The sequence below is a fragment of the Canis lupus genome, chromosome 21 (assembly GCF_048164855.1).
Source record: "Canis lupus baileyi chromosome 21, mCanLup2.hap1, whole genome shotgun sequence".
NCBI lineage: Eukaryota > Metazoa > Chordata > Mammalia > Carnivora > Canidae > Canis > Canis lupus.
The window spans coordinates 31,213,777-31,233,412 of record NC_132858.1 but is presented as its reverse complement, the minus strand read 5'-3'; the positions used below and the strand labels follow the sequence as shown (position 1 = coordinate 31,233,412).

General features: G+C 36.4%; 1 protein-coding gene across 1 annotated transcript; it reads left to right on the top strand.

Moving 5' to 3' along the window:
* The first annotated feature begins 18,264 nt into the window (after nt 1–18,264).
* On the top strand, nt 18,265–19,203 carry LOC140613242 (olfactory receptor 4K13-like). Its single transcript, XM_072791795.1, is given in 1 exon segment — nt 18,265–19,203. A coding segment is annotated over 1 exon segment (939 nt).
* The last annotated feature ends 433 nt before the right edge of the window (nt 19,204–19,636 follow it).

The following is a 19,636-nucleotide window of genomic DNA, read 5'->3' as shown; positions in this document are numbered from 1 at the left end:
GATACAGAGACCAGAAGAACTGTGGGACAGATCAGCGAAACCAGGAGTTAATTCTTTGAAAGAGTTAATAAGATAGATAAACCATTAGCCAGCCTTATTAAAAACAAAAGAGAAAAGACTCTAATTAATAAAATCATGAATGAAAAAGGAGAGATCACCACCAATACCAAGGAAATATAAATGATTTTAAAAAATATGAACAGCTATACGCCAATAAATTAGGCAATCTAGAAGAAATGGACGCATTTCTGAAAAACCACTAACTAACAAAACTGGAACATGAAGAAATAGAAAACTTGAACAGGCCAATAACCAGGGAGGAAATTGAAGGAGTCATCCAAAACCTCCCAAGGCACAGAAGTTCAGGGCCAAATGGCTTCCCAGGGGAATTCTATCAAACGTTTAAAGAAGAAAAATACCTATTCTACTAAAGCTGTTCCAAAAGCTAGAAAGGGATGGAATACTTCCAAACTCGTTCTATGAGGCCAGCATCGCCTTAATTCTAAAACCAATGACTCCACCTAAAAGGAGAATTATAGGTCAATATCACTGATGAACACAGATGCAAAATTCTAGGATCCAGCAATACATTCAAAAGATTATTCACCATGACCAAGAGGGATTTATCCCTGGGATGCAAGGCTGGTTCAATACTTGTAAAACGAAGTGATGGATCATAAAACAAGAGACAAAACAAGACCCATAGGATCCTCTCAAAGATGCAGAGAAAGCATTTGACAAAATACAGCATCCATTCCTGATCAAAACTCTTCAGAGTTAGTGAGAGAGGGAACATTCCTCAGCATCTTAAAAGCCATCTATGAAAAGCCCACAGCAAATATTATTCTCAATGTAGAAAAACTAAGAGCCTTTCCCCTAAGATCAGGAACACGACAGGGATGTCCACTCTCACCACTGCTATTCAACATAGCATATAAGTTCTAGCCTCAGCAATCAGACCACAAAAAGAAATAAAAAGCATTCAAATTGGCAAAGAAGAAGTAAAACTCTCCCTCTTCACAGATGACATGATACTGTACAAGAACAAGAAAGCCCAAAAGACTCCACCCCAAGATTACTAGAACTCATCCAGCAATTCGGCAGTGTGGCAGGATACAAAATCAATGCCCAGAAATCAGTGGCATTTCTATACACTAACAATGACACTGAAGAAAGAGAAATTAATTAATTAATCCCATTTTCAATTGCACCCAAAAGCATAAGATACCCAAGAATAAATCTAACTAAAGAGGTAAAGGCTATATATGCTAAAAACTACAGTTCACTTCTGAAAGCAATTGAGGAAGACACAAAGAGATGGAAAAATATTCCATGCTCATGGAATTAAGAATTAATATTGTGAAAATGTCAATGTTACCCAGGGCAATTTACGTTTAATGCAATCCCTATCAAAATACCATGAACTTTCTTCAGAGTTGGAACAAATCATCTTAAGATTTGTGTGGAATCAGAAAAGACCCCAAATAGCCAGGGCAATATTAAAAGAAAACCAGAGCCGGGGGCATCACAATGCCGGATTTCAAGCTTTACTACAAAGCTGTGATCATCAAAAAGATGTGGTCCTGATACAAAAACAGCCACATAGATCGATGGAATAAAATAGAGAATCCAGAAATGGGCCCTCAACTCTGGTCAACTAATATTTGACAAAGCAGAAAAGACTATCCACTGGAAAGGAACTCTCTTAAGTAAATGGTGTTTTAATTTTGGCTTACATAGTTTTAATATATAATTATTAATTCTTGCTTTCCATGCTGTCTTCCATAATATCATTTTCTTGTTTTATGGATATATTGTTGCCCTCTTACTTCTCTGAAAGGATCATTTATTTTTCTTTTGCCTATTTCTTTTGATTCAACACATCGATTTCCTAGGAGCATGCTCAATTAGAATGGAGCTAAGTTCGAACTGCCATACATGAGAGGCTACTTGAAATCTGTACCAAGGCCTACTTTCTTCAGATAATTGAGCTCATCACAGCACCTTCCCAAATCCTGAATACCTCTAGACTTAGCTCCCAACATCCTTATGTTCAGAAAAGCATGTGAAAGCTGCAGACCCAGGCGCCTTGTGTTTCTGATTCAACAAAGCGATTTGCTAGTAGTATGCTCAGGTTGAAGGGAGCAAGGTTCTAACTGCCATACATGAGAGGCTAGTTAAAAACTGGCTTCCAGGCCTTCTCACTTCTGAGAGTTGAGCAAACCTGCTGTCCCTAGCAGGACCACACTGCCGGGGGATTTACCTTCTAATATGCTCGTTTTTGAAGAGTGTCAGAAGCTGCGTGACAGGCAAGCAGCAAGCTGCTGCCCCAGAAGGCTTGTGCCTCTGAGTGGAGTAGAGCACTTTGCATTGAACCTCCTCACCTAGAACAGTGCAAGGGCCTAAGTCCATTTTGAAGGAAGCTAGTTGAAAACCAACTGCAAGACCTACTTATTTCTGAGTGTTGAGCAAAGCGCCCATCCCTCTCAGTTCCGCACTGCATGTGTACTTAGCTACAAACTGCCTTCTGTTACGTGAGTGTCAGAAGGTGTGGGACGGGCAAGTGGCAAGTTGTAGAAAACGAAGGCCTTTTTCTCCTCATTCAGGACAGCGCATTCCGAGTCAACCAGAAATTAGAAAATAATTCAAAAGATTAATGAAAACTAATGAAAATGAAGATAAAACCGCTCAAAATCTTTGGGATACAGCAAAAGCAGTCCTAAGAGGGAAATACATTGCAATACAAGCATCCCTCAAAAAATCGGAAAATAACCTAAAACCAAGCTAACCTCACACTTAAAGGAACTAGATAAAGAATAGGAAATAAAACCTACACCAAGCAGAAGAATAGAGTTAATAAAGATTCGAGCAGAACTCAATGAAATATAGACCAGAAGAACTGTAGAACAGATCAACAAAAGCAGGAGTTGGTTTTTTGAAAAAAGTAATAAGATAGATAAACTATCAGCTAGCTTTATAAAAAAAAGAGAAAAGACTCTAATTAATAAAATCATGAATGAAAAAGGAGAGTTCACCACCAATACCAAGGAAATACAAACAATTAAAAAATATTATGAGCTGCTATATGTCAATAAATTAGGCAATCTAGAGGAAATGAACACATTTCTGGAAAACCACAAATTACCAAAACTGGAACAGGAAGAAATAGAAAACATGAATAGGCCAATAACCAGGGAGGAAATTGAAGCAGTCATCAAAAACCTCCCAAAAAACAAAAGTCCAGGGCCAGAGGACTTCACAGGGGCATTCTAACAAACTTTAATGAAGAAACAATACCTATTCCACTAAACCTGTTTGGAAAGATAAAAAGAGTATTCCATGTACTTCCAAACTCGTTCTATGAGGCCATAATCACCTTAATTCCAAAACCAAATAAAGACTCCACCAAAAAGGAGAATTATAGACAAATATCACTGATGAACATGGATGAAAAAAATTCTCAGCAAGATACTAACCAATAGGATCCAACAATACATAAGGAGATTATTCACATGACCAAGTGGGATTTATTCCCGGGATGCAAGGCTGGTTCAACATTCGTAAAACAATCAATGTGATTCATCATATCAGCAAGAGAAAAAACAAGAACCCTAGGATCCTCTCAATAGATGTAGAGAAAGCATTTGACAAAATACAGCATCCATTCCTGATCAAAACTCTTCAGAGTATAGGGATAGAGGGAACATTCCTCAGCATCTTAAAAGCCATCTATGAAAAGCCCACAGCAAATATCATTCTCAATGGGGAAACACTGGGAGCCTTTCCCCTAAGATCAGGAACATGACAGGGATGTCCACTCTCACCACTGCTATTCAACATAGTACTACAAGTCGCAGCCTCAGCAATCAGGCAACAAAAAGAAATAAAAGGCATTCAAATTGGCAAAGAAGTCAAACTCTCCCTCTTTGCAGATGACATGATACTGTACATAGAAAATCCAAAATACTCTACCCCAAGATTGCTAGGACTCATACAGCAATTTGGCAGCATGGCAGGATGCAAAATCAATGCCCAGAAGTCAGTGGCATTTCTATACACTAACAATGAGACTGAATAAAGAGAAATTAAGGAGTCAATCCCATTGACAATTGCACCCAAAAGCATAAGATACCTAGGAATAAACCTAACCAAAGAGGTAAAGGATCCCTAAAACTATGGAACACTTCTGAAAGAAATTGGGGAAGACACAAAGAGATGGGAAAATATTCCGTGCTCATGGATTGGCAGAATTAATATTGTGAAATTGTCAATGTTACCCATGGCAATGTACACATTTAATGCAATCCCTATCAAAATACCATGGAATTTCTTCAGAGAGTTGGAGCAAATAATCCTAAGATTTGTGTGGAATCAGAAAAGACCCCGAATAGCCAGGGGAATATTAAAAAAGAAAACCATAGGGGATCCCTAAGTGGTTCAGCGGTTTGGTGCCTGCCTTTGGCCCAGGGCATGATCCTGGAGTCCCGGGATCGAGTCCCACATCGGGCTCCCTGTGTGGATTCTGCTTCTCCCTCTGCCTGTGTTTCTGCCTCTCTCTCTCTCTCTCTCTCTCTCTCTCTCTCTCTGTCTCTCATGAATAAATAAATAAAATCTTTAAAAATAAAAAAAAAGAAAAAAGAAAACCATAGCTGGGGGTATCACAATGCCAGATTTCAGATTGTACTACAAAGTGTGGTCATCAAGACAGTGTGGTACTGGCACAAAAACAGACACATAGATCCATGGAACAGAATAGAGAATCCAGAAGTAGACCCTCAAGTCTATGGTCTATAGTATTCGACAAAGGAGGAAAAATTATCCATTGAAGAAAAGACAGTCTCTTCAATCAATGGTGCTGGGAAAATTGGACATCCACATGCAGAAGAATGAAACTAGACCATTCTCTTACACCAGACACAAAGATAAACTCAAAGTGGATGAAAGATTAAATGTGAGACAAGAATCCATCAGAATCCTAGAGGAGAACACAGGCAACACTCTTTTTGAACTTGGCCACAGCAACTTCTTGCAAAATGCATCCATGATGACAAGGAAAACAAAAGCAAAAATGAATTATTGGGACTTCATCAAGATAAAAAGCTTCTGCACAGCCAAAGAAACAGTCAACAAAACTAAAAGACAACCTACAGAATGGGAGAAGATATTTGCAAATGATCTATCAGATAAAGGACTAGTATACAAGATCTATAAAGAACTTATCAAACTCAACATCAAAGAAGCAAACAATCCAATCATGAAATGGGCATAAGACATGAACAGAAATTTTACCAAAGAAGACATAGACATGGCCAACAAGCACATGAGAAAATGCTCCATGTCACTGGCCATCAGAGAAATACAAATCCAAACCACAATGAGATACCACCTTACACCAGTGAGAATGGTGAAAATTAACAAAACAGGAAACAGCAAATGTTGGAGAGGATGTGGAGAAATGTGGTAAAAATGTGAACTGGGACAGCCACTCTGGAAAACTGTGGGGGTTCTTCAAAGAGTTAAAAATAGAACTACCCTTCGACACAGCAATTGCACTGCTGGGGATTTACCTCAAAGATACAGATGCAGTGAAATGCCAGAATAACTGCACCCCAATGTTTATAGCAGCAATGTCCATATCCAGACTGTAGAAGGAAACTTGGTGTCCATCAAAAGACGAATGGATAAAGAAGATGTGGTCTATGTATACAATGGAATATTACTCAGCCATTAGAAATTACAAATACTCACCATTTGCTTCCACGTGGATGGAACTGGATGGTATTATGTTGAGTGAAATAAGTCAATTGGAGGAGGTCAAACATTATATATTCTCATTCATTTGGGGAATATAAAAATTAGTGAAAGGGAATGGAGGGGAAAGAGAGAAAATGAGTGAAAATATCAGTGAGGGTGAGAAAACATGAGAGACACCTAACTCTGGGAAATTAACAAGTGGAAAGGAGGTGAGCAGGGGATTGGGCTGACTGGGTAGTGGGTACTGAGGGGGCACTTGGTGGGATGAGCCCTGGGTGTTATGGTATATGTTGGCAAATTGAACTTCACAAAAAAAAAGGGAAAAGGTAAAAACTGGAACAAGAAGAAATAGAAAACTTGAACAGGCCAATAAACAGGGAGGAAATTGAAGCAGTCATCAAAATTCTCCCAAGACACAAAAGTCCAGGGCCAGATGGATTCCCAGGGAAATTCTATCAAACGTTTAAAGAAGAAACAATACCTATACTACTGAAGCTGTTCCAAAAGATAGAAAGGAACAGAATACTTCCAAACTCGTTTTATGGGGTCAGCATCACCTTAATTCCAAGACCAGACAAAGACCCCACCTAAAAGGAGAATTATAGACCAATATCCCTGAGGAACACAGAAGCAAATTTCTCAACAAGATACTAGCCAATAGGATCCAACAATACATTAAGATGATTCTTCACCATGACCAAATGGGATTTATCCCCGAGATGCAAGGCTGGTTCAACACTTGTAAAGTAATCAACGTGATAGATCATGTCAACAAGAGAAAACACAAGAACCATAGGATCCTCTCAATAGAATTACGAATTATTATTAAATTTTAAAATGTCATATTTTAAATATATTCTTATAACATTTTATTGAAAATTATTCACCCACATACAGTTTTCATACAAATCTCAGAGAAACATAGATGTGTTAATGTGTCAAGAGTGCTTACACCTGGTATATTAGCTCATAGGGTTAATGCAGATTCCAATTTTTATAAATCAAGTTCTGTAAAATTTAATAAAATGGAATTAGATTCCAGCCCTGGATGAATGCTCCCCCAAATGTAGTTGGTATTTAGCTAGCTTTGAATCAGAAAATCATTTATGTTACATGGAGCCATTAAGAAACTTACAAAATAATGTGTAAATAACCTGCAGCTTGTGATAGTAACAGGCTATACTGGTTTATCATTTACTACCTAAAACATTTAGAGTTGCAGCAGCACTACATTTGATGTTATGGATTTGGCAACCTATTATAGATAGCCAGGATTGGAAGTACATTCTAAGTCATATACCCACTAGAGACAAAGCAACTTCACCAAGAAAGGTGGGAAGATGTCTTCCACCCTCTTTTCCCACCAGCCCTTCCAAAGAGTCCTCTGAAAATTCTTAGGAAAACTAGAAAAGGAGAACAATGAGGGAGACAAGTCTATTCATATTAAATTGTGTTATAGAGCTAGGGAAGTGGAAAGATACTTTACCTTCCTAAGAATAGACAGAATAATAAATAGATATAAAAAAACTAAGACTTAGGCAGCCCTGGTGGCGCAGCGGTTTAGCACTGCCTGCAGCCTGGGGTGTGATCCTGCGGACCCTGGCTCGAGTCCCACGTCAGGCTTCCTGCATGGAGTCTGCCTGTGCCTCTGCCCCCCTCTCTCTGTGTGTCTCTATGAATAAATAAAATCTTTAAAAAACTAAGATTTTAGTGAAACAGTCATATACTGAAAATAGACTGCTTAGGATAAAGTCACAGTTACTTAAGAATGCTTGGGCTGGTGAGTTACATAGTCTTGAATAAAAATGAATTCAAATACTCTATTTAAATAATAACAGTTTAAGCAATAAAGGATAGAACTATAGAAGTGAATCGCATGCTTTGTGGTATTTTATAATATTGGCTTATGATCATGACAAAGGCAGAAGCCATGGAAGTTCAGGTTACTCTATTTTATTCAGTGAAGATGAGCAAGCTCTCTATTAACTCAAAAACATATTCTAATTCTAAGAGGCAAAAGCTGAACTGGAGAAAAATAGCCAAGTATCTAATATTAATATTCCTTAATATCAAATTCTTATAAACTGTTATGGAAAATTTCAAGAGCCCTATATAAAAATAAGCCAAGGTAAAATACAAAATATTTAAGAAAAGATATGAATAATGGTTGAATATGTGAAAAAGAGAGTATATTTCAGTAAAATATAGCCTGAGGTCACACACATCAAAGAGTTTCAGTGTTTATTTTGGGTGGCATAATTATACACCTGGTGTATATTTTTCTCTATTTTTATTGTATTATCCCAAAAATTGTATATTAAACATATTCTACATTTGAAATTGGAAATTTTTAAATAAATAATTTATTTAATGAAATGCAAACAGAAAAATCTTTAGCTTTTCTTCTCCATACCTTTTCCTTGCTCTTGGAGTTGTGACTGAAAGTCCCTACAACTCCTTCACTTGCCCCCACTTCCTTCCATGTTCCTTTTCTGTATCCTGTTCTAAGGAAGTAGCACTCTCTTTTATTTTGGAACTGCAGAAGACAACATGAGGAATTTGTCAATTAATGACCCTTGGAAAACCTTGCATCTTATAAATGAATTCCCTCAGCAATTAAAAGCCATACATTTGGCAAGCTAGATTAGTTAGGGTCTCTCATTAGTGCGTAGCTTTTCCCCATAAAAAAAGATACAGAAAGAAGGCCTTACCAAAATATTCATGTTTCCATGAACAGACACAGATATACAAACTGTGTGTCTCTTTAAAATGTAGATAACTTTGAATTTTCAAAACTCCAATGTAAGAAGAATTTAGAAACATAGAGATAAGATTCATTTATTATATTTCATTTTATTGTAGAAAAATTCCTGTAAAACTTTGATGGTCACAAAAACCTGTTTCCATAGTACTATCATCTGAATAAGGGTGAAGAGAAGAATACCATTTACTTGGAAAAACTGGAGATAACTGATTCCTAAGAGGCATGTATCTCTGACAACTTTTCTAATTTTCCTCTATAATTAGTTCCTCTTGGATTTGCGAGTCTGTTGTTATTGCATTGTGCCAGAATATTTCATGATTCAAATGATGCCAATTTGCCTTTGTTCATTTGATCTCTTCCTTGTTAAGCAATAGCTAATAATTTCTTCTCTCTCACATTGGGCTGCCTGTGTTTATGTAGTCAACAAAAGGCCTATTCAACCAACTATTTTGTCTAATTGTCTATTTTGCTAGTATTTCAGTGAACATCTTGGTCAGCAGTATCTAAAACCACATTATTTTTGTCATATCTGAATTTATTATTTCACCCATTGATTACTTCATACATTTGTAGCTCAGACACTTAAAAAAATAACATATTTATTAATGGAGTTCCTGTATTATTTCCACAGCTGCTATAGTCATTCTTGTATATTACTTAGGGGCATAATCACTCATTAGTATTAGATATATAACTTGGAGTAGAATTACTGGATCATGGGGTAGATGTGTCTTTTAGAAAGTGCCAGAAAGTTGCACATAGTTGTACTGATTTTCACTCCCACTAGCAGTGTAAAGAGTTCTGGTTGTTCTACATCCTTACCAGATTTTGGTATTCTGAAGCCTTTTTAATTTGAGCATTTTTTTTAGATACATGCAATCCTCATAGTGGCTTAATTTATATTTCCCTGATTATTCATGATGTAGAACATCTTTTCATATAGTTATTAACTTTCTGAATATTTCCTGTTGTAAAGTATCTACTAACCTCTTTGTGTCCAAAGCTTGTGAGTACTTGCCAAGAGAGAGGCAAACCAAGAAACACTCTTAACTATAGAGAACACACTTATAGTCACCAGAGGAGAGGTACATGGGAGGATGATTTAAATAGGTGATGGGGATTGAGGAGTGTACTTGTTGTGATGAGCAATTGATGTTGAATGGAATTGTTAAATTATTATATTGTACACCTGAAACTAATATGACACAGTATATTAACTAATTGGAATTTAAATAAAAATGTATATAAAAGGAAATGAAGAGGTGATATGTACCAAAGAAAACATTTCAAATACAAACTTCCAACAATGTTCATATTTTAAAAATATATTAAAATATAATGTAATACTCATAATGTATGGCAGAGTTTCTTAACCTTGGCACCATTGACGTTTTAGGCTTGATGATTCTGTTTTGTGGAAGATTGCCTTGAGCATAGTTTGATATTTAGCAGCATTCCTGGACTCTATAAATACATGACAAGAGTAGTCTCTATGAGTGACATACAAAAAGTCCTCAGATATTGCCAAGTCCCTTGATTGGGAACTACTGATATGTCCCATTAAATCAATAATAAATACAAGTATAAATATTTAAATATTAAATTTAAAAATATGAACAGAAGTTTAAATATGAAGTATTAATAATGATTGCAAGAAAAGTTATGACCTATAACCAAGAGAAAAATAGCCAAGATAACCATATTTAGAAATATTTAGATGATGGAATTTTAAAATTCTAAAAATCCATATCTTTAAATAGTCAGAAATTTATAAGAAAAGATAAACATTAGAGAAAAAAATACAAGATGTAAAAAAAAGAGTGAAATGAAATTTTTAGGGCTATAAAATACAATACAGAAACTGAGAAATTCCATTTCAAAGACAAAGAGAAACATTAGTAAGAGAAATATCTGGAAAGGAAATAGGAACCACTTAAGCTAAAGCAAAAGCACCCCCCAAAAAATGTGGAAAAAAAAACAGAGCCTTGGTGACCTAAAAAAAATATCAAGTGATCTAACACATTATGGTACTGAATTCAGGGATGACAGAAAAAGATATTTGAAGAAATAACATTTTAAAAATTCTATGAAAAGTGTAAATTCACAGAACAAAATTAGGTTTGAATGCCTTAGGGAAAAAAAGGAAAATCACTTCAAGACATAAATGCTGAAATTGAGCAATTTATAAAATCTTAAATCTGTCAGAGGAAAAAATACCTTATATACAGAAGAACCAGAAATTGACAGCTCTAGACTTTTTTCAGCAACTATGTACACTATCTTTAAAACACACACACAAAAAAACTCTCTCAAAGTAGAATTCTATACCGAAGTTCTTTTCAAACTTAAGATGAAATAAAGACATTTTGAGTAAATAAAAGATTAAATATTTAATTGCCATCAGAAATGAAGCTGTAATGACAATTTATTACATTTGTAATACGTACAAATAAAAGTATGACATGACAATACAGTAGGAGTAAGAGGGTAGAGAACTTTAGCATGTTACATGTGAAATGGTATAATATTATTTGAAGAGACTAGAATGTGATCATTTAAAATTTCATAATATAAACTCTAGAGGAACCATGAAAAAAGAGGAAGTGGGTTGGAATGATAGAATAACAGAATGAAAGGAGGAAGGAAGGAAGGAAGGAAGGAAAGAAGGAAGGAAGGAAGGAAGGAAGGAAGAAAGGAAGCAAGGAAGGAAGGAGAGAAAGAGTGAAGGAAGGAAGAGAAAGAGAAACAAAGAAGTTTCTAAAATAATCATGCCTGTCCAGTGGCTACTAACTTGGACCTACCCCAGGTTTAAATCACTTGGTCCTTTCCTGGTCAAATAAAAACACACTGCTTGGTTTTTGGTATAGTTTCCAAAGTGAAGGCTGTTGTTCTTTATAAATCAGCCCCAGGAAGGCCTGAAGCCAGTCAAGAAGGTGAATTCCTCCTTACTTCATATTCAAGGAGGAATCAGGCTCATGGCTCAATGAAACCTTTAGATGTTGAGAGTCACTTAAGCCAGGGGTCTTGCCGTTCGGGCAAGTAAATTGGCTGTAGGTAATTGGAAAATAAACCCCCCTCATTTCATACATTCAACCTTGCACACACTTATGGGAATGTAAAGGAAGATTAAGACAAGTCATGTAGGAACCACCCAAAAAAGACATGGTACTAGGCAGGAGGTTGGAATGCTAAGGTTTTTGTCAGATTTTAGGGATTCCTGAACCATCTGCAAGGGATGATGAGATAAGATAACATGGAAACATCCAAACAGAGAAAAGGTGGGTGTACTTCTCTCAGACCCACTAAAGCCACTCGTCTGCACACTGTGGACTTATCTCAGTGCCATGGAGAGAAGTCACCTGATGATGATTTTAGGCATATTTCTCTGAAGACAAGGGCCTGCACAGAAGCAGCAGATGGATCATCTGGACCCCTTGCAGAAACCCCAGGGATCTAAAAATGGGAATTCAATGGAACTGACACCTATTCAGCTCTAGGACTTGCTAATGCTCTTCTTAGCAGGTCTTCTTGCTGGACTCTGGACCCTGACAGTTATCTCTTATTGCACTTCCCTGAGGCATTGACAATGAGGGAAACATTCCATCCTCCAGACCAAATCAGCTCCATCTCATAGCAATGGAGTGCCTAGAAGACCCCCTCCCCAGGTCCTCTTCCCTGCTCATGACCAGGGCTAAACATGTACCGACCTCTACCTGGGATCATGTGCTCCCTGCCTGTTCTCTTGCAGATTTCCTCCTAAACTTCTCCTAGAAAACTGTAGGCATCCATCGTGCAGGCAGAGGGGCCTGTTGTGAAGGCTAGAGCTTGCCACCTCACCCAGCTGCAGCACCCAAACTAAAGTCTTCCCTCTCTTCCATACCCTTATCTCTTGAGCTATGGCTTCTCTTGCCATGAGTTCATCTGAATTTGTTTGGCAGTAGTGTTGGCAAACCCAGGCAGGATCTATGCTCTCAATTTGTGCAACCCTGTCAGGGTTCCCTGGGACAGAACAGTTGGCCCCATCACGACACTGGTCTCATCTGTTCATTTCCTGAGTCAGTGGCTGTGATACATGACTCCATAACAGTTTTACAGAAGCAGCGCCAAGAATACAGGGAAAGGTTTATCATTGTATTTCAGGGTGTCTATCATTGTATTTCACATGCAGTAATTCCTCTGATCAGGAAAGGCACTTGACTATTGCTGATCCACAAAAAGGACCCAAGAAACATCAGGTTAGTTGATTATATTGCATGTCTTGCCACTCTTGGAGAAGTGGTCTCACTGAAAATGGTACAGGCAATTTTAAGTTACATCAAATAGAAGTGGAGAGTCATGAACGTCCAGCTAGTCATATTGGGTAAATGTATTTCTCTATTGGATATGGAAGAGAGTCCAGGGGATACTCTGCAGCAAATACATTGTTTCCCGGAACTGGAAGTGGGATTAAGGAAGTGATGGGACTACAATTCCTGGCTTGATATCTTTGTCTTTCCTGTTTTGATAGGCCCAGTTATGCTTACAGTAGTGCCAGTCCTAAGGTTAATATACAGTAAATGTAGTTATGTGTTTGTGATTGGTCCTTCGTAATATTCTTCAAGTAATTTCCATATCAGAGCACTGCAAACCTGATAGTGGTTTCATATTTCCTTGATAAAACATATCAATTTTGGTAAGTAGGCCATGCCAGAAAAAGTTTTCTTTGTTGTAGTACAGGCAAAGCAGCATGGCATCTTTAATGATTCCCATTGGTGCTTGATCATCAGTTGGGTATTGTCGGGTCCCAAAATACGTCATTTCTTTATTACCACCTTCTCAATATATATATATATATATATATATATATATATATATATATATGACTTATTTTAGAGGAAATATTCCTATTTGTCATTATTTCCAGGAAATACCATTATTTTTGGAAAAAGAAGCTCTCCAGATTTTAGTGTGTCTGACTCAAGGAATGTTCTGAAATGCTGCAGAACTGGTAAGTCATAGGGGAAATTTTAGCATACATTAAAACAATATGGAACCATTTCTAGGTAGTGGCATTTAATCCCATTGTTCATAGCGTAGAATCAAATGTGAAGAGTCCTTTAGAAGCTGTACACTATAATAACATTAGAGAGTTCTGGAAGGCATTATTCTAGTCGTCATATAAACACAGCATCTTCTCATTGTAAAGGTGGTAACGTGGATCAAATCAAATATTGAGCACAATTTGTTACACTTCATTTCATTTTCCATCTGCCAATGAGTTTCCATGTCAAGCTTCATGATGTCAATGTCATTCCCAATAAACATTCAAGGGCATTTCCAATCCATGCGAGGGGCTCCTCAGGAAGTAAGTGGCTGAATGATTCTTTGTTTTCAAAGAAATGGATTATTCCTTGTGCTTATAAACCTCCCAGACCTAATACTTCAAGCTATCCTGTTCTGGTCAACAGGCAAGCAAACGAAAATCATCTAGTTGACCAGTGTAATGTGGACAAGAGCATTATTTTTGGCAAGTCAGACCTAAGCCATAATTGCTTTCATTTCATATTCTTCTGTATTAAGATTACAAGTGCTTTTTAGAAAATACATTTTGATAGTCTAAACCAATCCTTTTTTCTAAAGTAGTTGGATGGATTGTTCCTGTAGGAGAAGCAACTAGTACATCAATCATGATTTGTCTTTTTTCTTCATAATTTTGATTCATATGATCTCCTGTGAGTAAATTTCCACTTCTAATAGTTTAACTGCTGTCACTCCCCTCTGTGTGTGTGTGTGTGTGTGTGTGCTCTCTCTCTCCCTTAAATGAATGAATGAATGAATGAATGAATCTTTGAATAAAGAAAAAAGGAAGTGTGAAGTAAGGGAAAATTATAGATTAATACAAAATATACTATCAAAACAAACAAAACATGAAAAGCAGAAATAAATTCTTTAAGTTTCAATAAACCTATTTCATAGTTATATATCACTAGTATCTTATCCCAAAACATTTTTGGAATAATAATGATAAAGTTAACATTTCTATTGTTGCTAACAAACTTTATCTTTATTTTTTTTTAAAGATTTTATTTATCCATTCATGAAAAACACACAGAGAGAGAGGCAGAGACACAGGCAGAGGGAGAAGCAGGCTCCATGCAGGGAGCCTGACATGGGACCTGATCCCAGGTCTCCAGGATCAGGCCCTGAGCTGAAGGCAGGCGCCGAACCGCTGAGCCACCAGGGATCCCCCAAACTTATCTTTAGAACAGTGTTAGATTTACAGAAAAATTTCATATAGAGGAGAGGGAGTTCCCATATACCTTGCATCTAGTAGGCAACTAATGAATTGGTATTGATACATTATTATTAACTAAAGTCCACACTTTATTCAGATTTCCTCAGTTTTTACTTAATGTCCTTTTCTCTGTTCCAGGATCCCACCCAGGATACCACATTACATTTAGTCCTCATGTCTCCTCAGGCTCCTCTTAGCTGTGACAGTTTCTCAGACTCTTCATTTTTGATGACCATGAAGGTATTAAGTGTTACTGGTTGAGTATCTTATAAGATGCTCCTGCTTTGGAATGCGTCGATATTTCCTAATGATTAGACTGGGGTTATAGATTTTGGGAAAACCACAGAGATAAGTGCCATTTTATCCTATCAAGGGTACTACTGACAGAGAGATTAACCACTGTTGCTAATGTCGACTTTTATCACCTGGGTGAGGCTGTATTTGTGATGCTTCTTCACTCTCAAGTTAACCTTTTACCTTCCTATTATACTTTCCTTTGAAAGGAAGTTATGTACAGGAAACACTTAAGGAGTGGGGTGCTAGGCTTCACATCTTTGAACTCGAAATATTTACATAAATTATTTGAAATTCTCTTTCATGGGAAATTTTTCTCTTCTCCACTTATTTGTTGGATTATTTATTTATACCAGTGTAGACTCATGAACCTTTATTTTACACTCTGGGTTATAATCCAATGCTACTTTATTTATTTGAATTACCCAAATTGTTCCAGCTTTGTCACTTGGGAGTTCTTTTAGTTGGTTCTTATGTCCCTTTGACATGTCCCATCACTGTGTTTTGTTTTCTTTTGTTTTGTTTTAAGCGACCTGTTTGCTTTTTTATAGATTTTGTTTGGTCCAGTAGTAGGTATAAATAATATTTAGCTTCATTATTCTGTGAGCATTTCTATTTTCCATTATTAAAGTAATAGACAACAATGAAGATTGAATGATAGATAAAAGTAGAAAGAAAATGTGCAATTCATTTTTTTTTAAATGTGCAATTCAATCTTCATTACTTGAGTGTGTTCTCTTGAAGTGCCCTCTTTTTTCTTTGCATACTCTTCACCATTTCTTTTTTTTTTTAATAGGTCTAATCATTCTTTGTGAATAATTTCATATTTAGGATTTTTCTATTTAACAGTACATTATGAACATTTTCCTGCCTCACTAATATATATCACTTAAAATGTTCTACATAGGCCAATTACTCTTTCCTTTTCATTGATTAAAATTGGTCCATAAATATCTTCAGTGTATTGCATAATTCTGGATGCATAGCAGGTCTTTAACATAGAGATGGAATAAATTAGCTATTTAGAAAGTTTCTATATTTTTAAATTATAAATAGTGATGAAAGGAGTGTGTTTGTGTATAAGTCACGTAAGTACTTTTACCTGTTTAAGATTTCTAGTAGTTGAGCTGAGTCCAATAATAGCTTCAATATTTTTTAAAGATTTTATTTATTTATTCATGACAGAGAGAGAGAGAGAGAGAGAGAGGCAGAGGGAGAAGCAGGCTCTGTGCAGGGATCCCAACATGGGACTCAATCCCAGGTCTCCAGGATCACAATCCAGGCTGAAGATGGGGCTAAACTGCTGGGCCACCAGGGCTGCCCAATATTTTTGAAGCCCTTAATTCATGATTAGATTTATAATATAATTGTATAAAGCTAACCAAATGAAAGAAAGAGAAAAATATTAATATTACATACTTAATAAGACTCTGCATCAATCTAAAGTTTTTAGAATAGGGAATTGACTAGAGGTTATGTGAACATAGGGAAAAATAGATCCCTCGTTGGAAAAATTTACCCATGGGATTGTCTCAGAGAAAGAGTGTTCAGCATCACGATGCTTCTTCCTTATGTTTCTGATGTTTGGAAATATAAATCACAGGAAATGAATGGGTATATAGGAAAAGGAGATACAAGGCTATTCCTGGGATTAACATGAGGCATTTTCCCATGAAAGTATTTTCTCCACTCTGGTAATTATCAATGGCACGAAAGGAAGGCTAAACTTTATTTACTGCTTTATAAGAATCTAGATAATTGAGAAACCATTAGTGATGACAAAAATTTTTTAGAGCAAAACCAGTAAAACCATTGTTGTTATAAGCATGGGGTGATGGGAAAGTTATGGCACAAATTTAGATCACTATATTGAAAAAACTGTATTTCTGTTAACCACATAAATCAGTTACCTCAAGCTATCTCATTTTGTCCTTTTGAAGCTTGTGATGAATAAAAATGTGCAATCCAAACAGCAATCCTCTTTTTTATAAGATTTTATTTATTTATTCATGAACAACACAGAGAAAGAGAGAGGCAGTGACACAGGCAGGGAGAGAAGCAGGCTCCACGCAGGGAGCCTGCTGTGGGACTCCATCCCAGGTCTCCAGGATCACACCCTGGGCTGCAGGTGGCGCTAAACTGCTGCACCACCGGGACTGCCCAGCAATCCTCTTTATAGCCATAAATAAGAGAATGAATGAATACAAACAGAAAATGAGATAAGTTCAGTTCCATTTGGCTGTGGACTTGTGCATCCTTGGTACTTTCTGCTTAAATCCTAAAAGAGATATATATTAATATATTATAATAGTTATATATTATTAATATAATAAATATATTATTTATATATAAGTATATATTACAATATATGTAATATTTTAAATAGATTTTATATTATATTAAATAGATTATATATTATTTTAAATAGATTATATATTATTTACATATTATATATGTGATATATATATGTATATATAATTACATTGTTTGACTCTACAAAGTGTGCAATGACCATAACTGATGCTACTATGAGCTGTGAAAGATTCATGCAAGAATGGAGCATAGATTTCTCATGACCTAAAAGCTTAGAAACAGAACTTAATTTAAGGCTTAATTAATAGTTCTTTAACAGAATCACTTTGAAAATATGGGTCTTTAGAATTCTTGCTGTATTTTCCACATTTATCATTTCTAGGTTAAGAAACTCAATGTTATTCTGTGAATGTAGAACCCACCATGATCATTATCTTATTTATGGAGATTTTTATAAAACACAAAGAGACATTCAGTATCATGTGTTTTACTGAGGAGGAACCTTAACTCTCAAAAGGAGATACTTGTCCTATGTTGCCCCAGTTAGTAACTGCAGGTAGGTATTATATCAAGATCTTTGGACTCCAAGTTCACAACCTATATGATTGCTATTTCACCTGCTGTTTCTATTTTTATCTTTCAGAAATATATATTCTGAAGTCTCCTTACTATTTGGTACACTTATCTGGGCCATATCAGAAATCACTGACCAACAAAATCTCCCAAAAGTGAGAGGTGCTTAAAGTTCAGGTACCCAGTCTAAATATCAAAATTAGACACCAACATGAGCCATCCTTTCTGTATACATAACTTTTCCACCCATGATTCTCACTCAATTTGATTATGATTGGGATAATTTGACAACATGGAAAGTGCAAACCATTCAGTGGTGTCTGAATTCATTTTGCTTGGACTTTACAAATCTCAGAACCTTCAGATTTTGTTCTTTGTAGGATTCTCTGTGGTCTATGCCGGGATTGTGTTATGAAACCTCCTTATCTTGGTCACTGTGACCTTTGACTCACACCTTCACACACCAATGTACTTTCTGCTTATCAATCTGTCCTGTATAGATATGATCCTAGCTTCTTTTGCTACCCCTAAGATGATCATGGACTTCCTCCGAAAACAGAAGACCATCTCTTGGTGGGGATGTTATTCTCAGATGTTTTTCATGCACCTCCTAGGTGGAACTGAGATGATGTTGCTTGTAGCCATGGCAATAGACAGGTATGTTGCCATATGCAAACCCCTCCATTACATGACCATAATGAGCCCACGAGTGCTTGTTGGGCTGCTGTTATCTTCCTATGCAGTTGGCTTTGTGCACTCGTCTAGTCAAATGGCTTTCATGTTGCATTTGCCATTCTGTGGTCCCAGTGTGGTGGACAGCTTTTTCTGTGACCTTCCCCTTGTGATCAAACTTGCCTGCGAGGACACCTACCTGCTACAACTGCTGGTTATTGCTGACAGTGGCCTCCTGTCTCTGATCTGCTTCCTCCTCTTGCTTGTCTCCTATGTGGTTATCATATACTCAGTCAGGCACCGTGCTGCTGGTGGTTCAGCCAAGGCCTTCTCTACTCTGTCAGCACACATCACAGTTATCACTCTCTTCTTTGCCCCATGTGTCTTTATCTATGTATGGCCCTTTAGCAGATATTCTGTAGATAAAATTCTTTCCGTGTTTTATACAATTTTCACACCTCTCTTAAATCCTATTATTTATACATTAAGGAATCAAGAAGTAAAAGCAGCCATAAAGAGGATAAGAACTCGACATATAAATTCAAAACACACTTTGTAGATGATGCTTCTGAAGAAATAACCTCTTGTATGGATATTTTAAGAAATAAACTTTTAACCTGTTTCAAGTTCTCTAAAAGGAAACTGTAGGTATAGTTGTTAAAGAGCAAATCCCATTTTTGTCACTGTCAATGGTTAAAGGCATGACAAGTACAGTCTAAAAGACATGCGTTTAAATAATCTCTTTACTACTTCTGAAGTAACTTGAAAGAATGAATAAATTCTCCTTAAGTACTTTATTTATCTACAAAAATTTATGTGTTTCTTTGTTATTTTGGCGTGGTTTTCATTTTTATAATTATTATTACTATTTATATTATGCTTGAAGTTATTATTGCTGCTATTATAGTTGTAGTTATTATTGGGAATCTATATGTAGGATGTGCACACAGATGAGATCTCACATAACCATTTAGCTGAGTATCTGATTAACT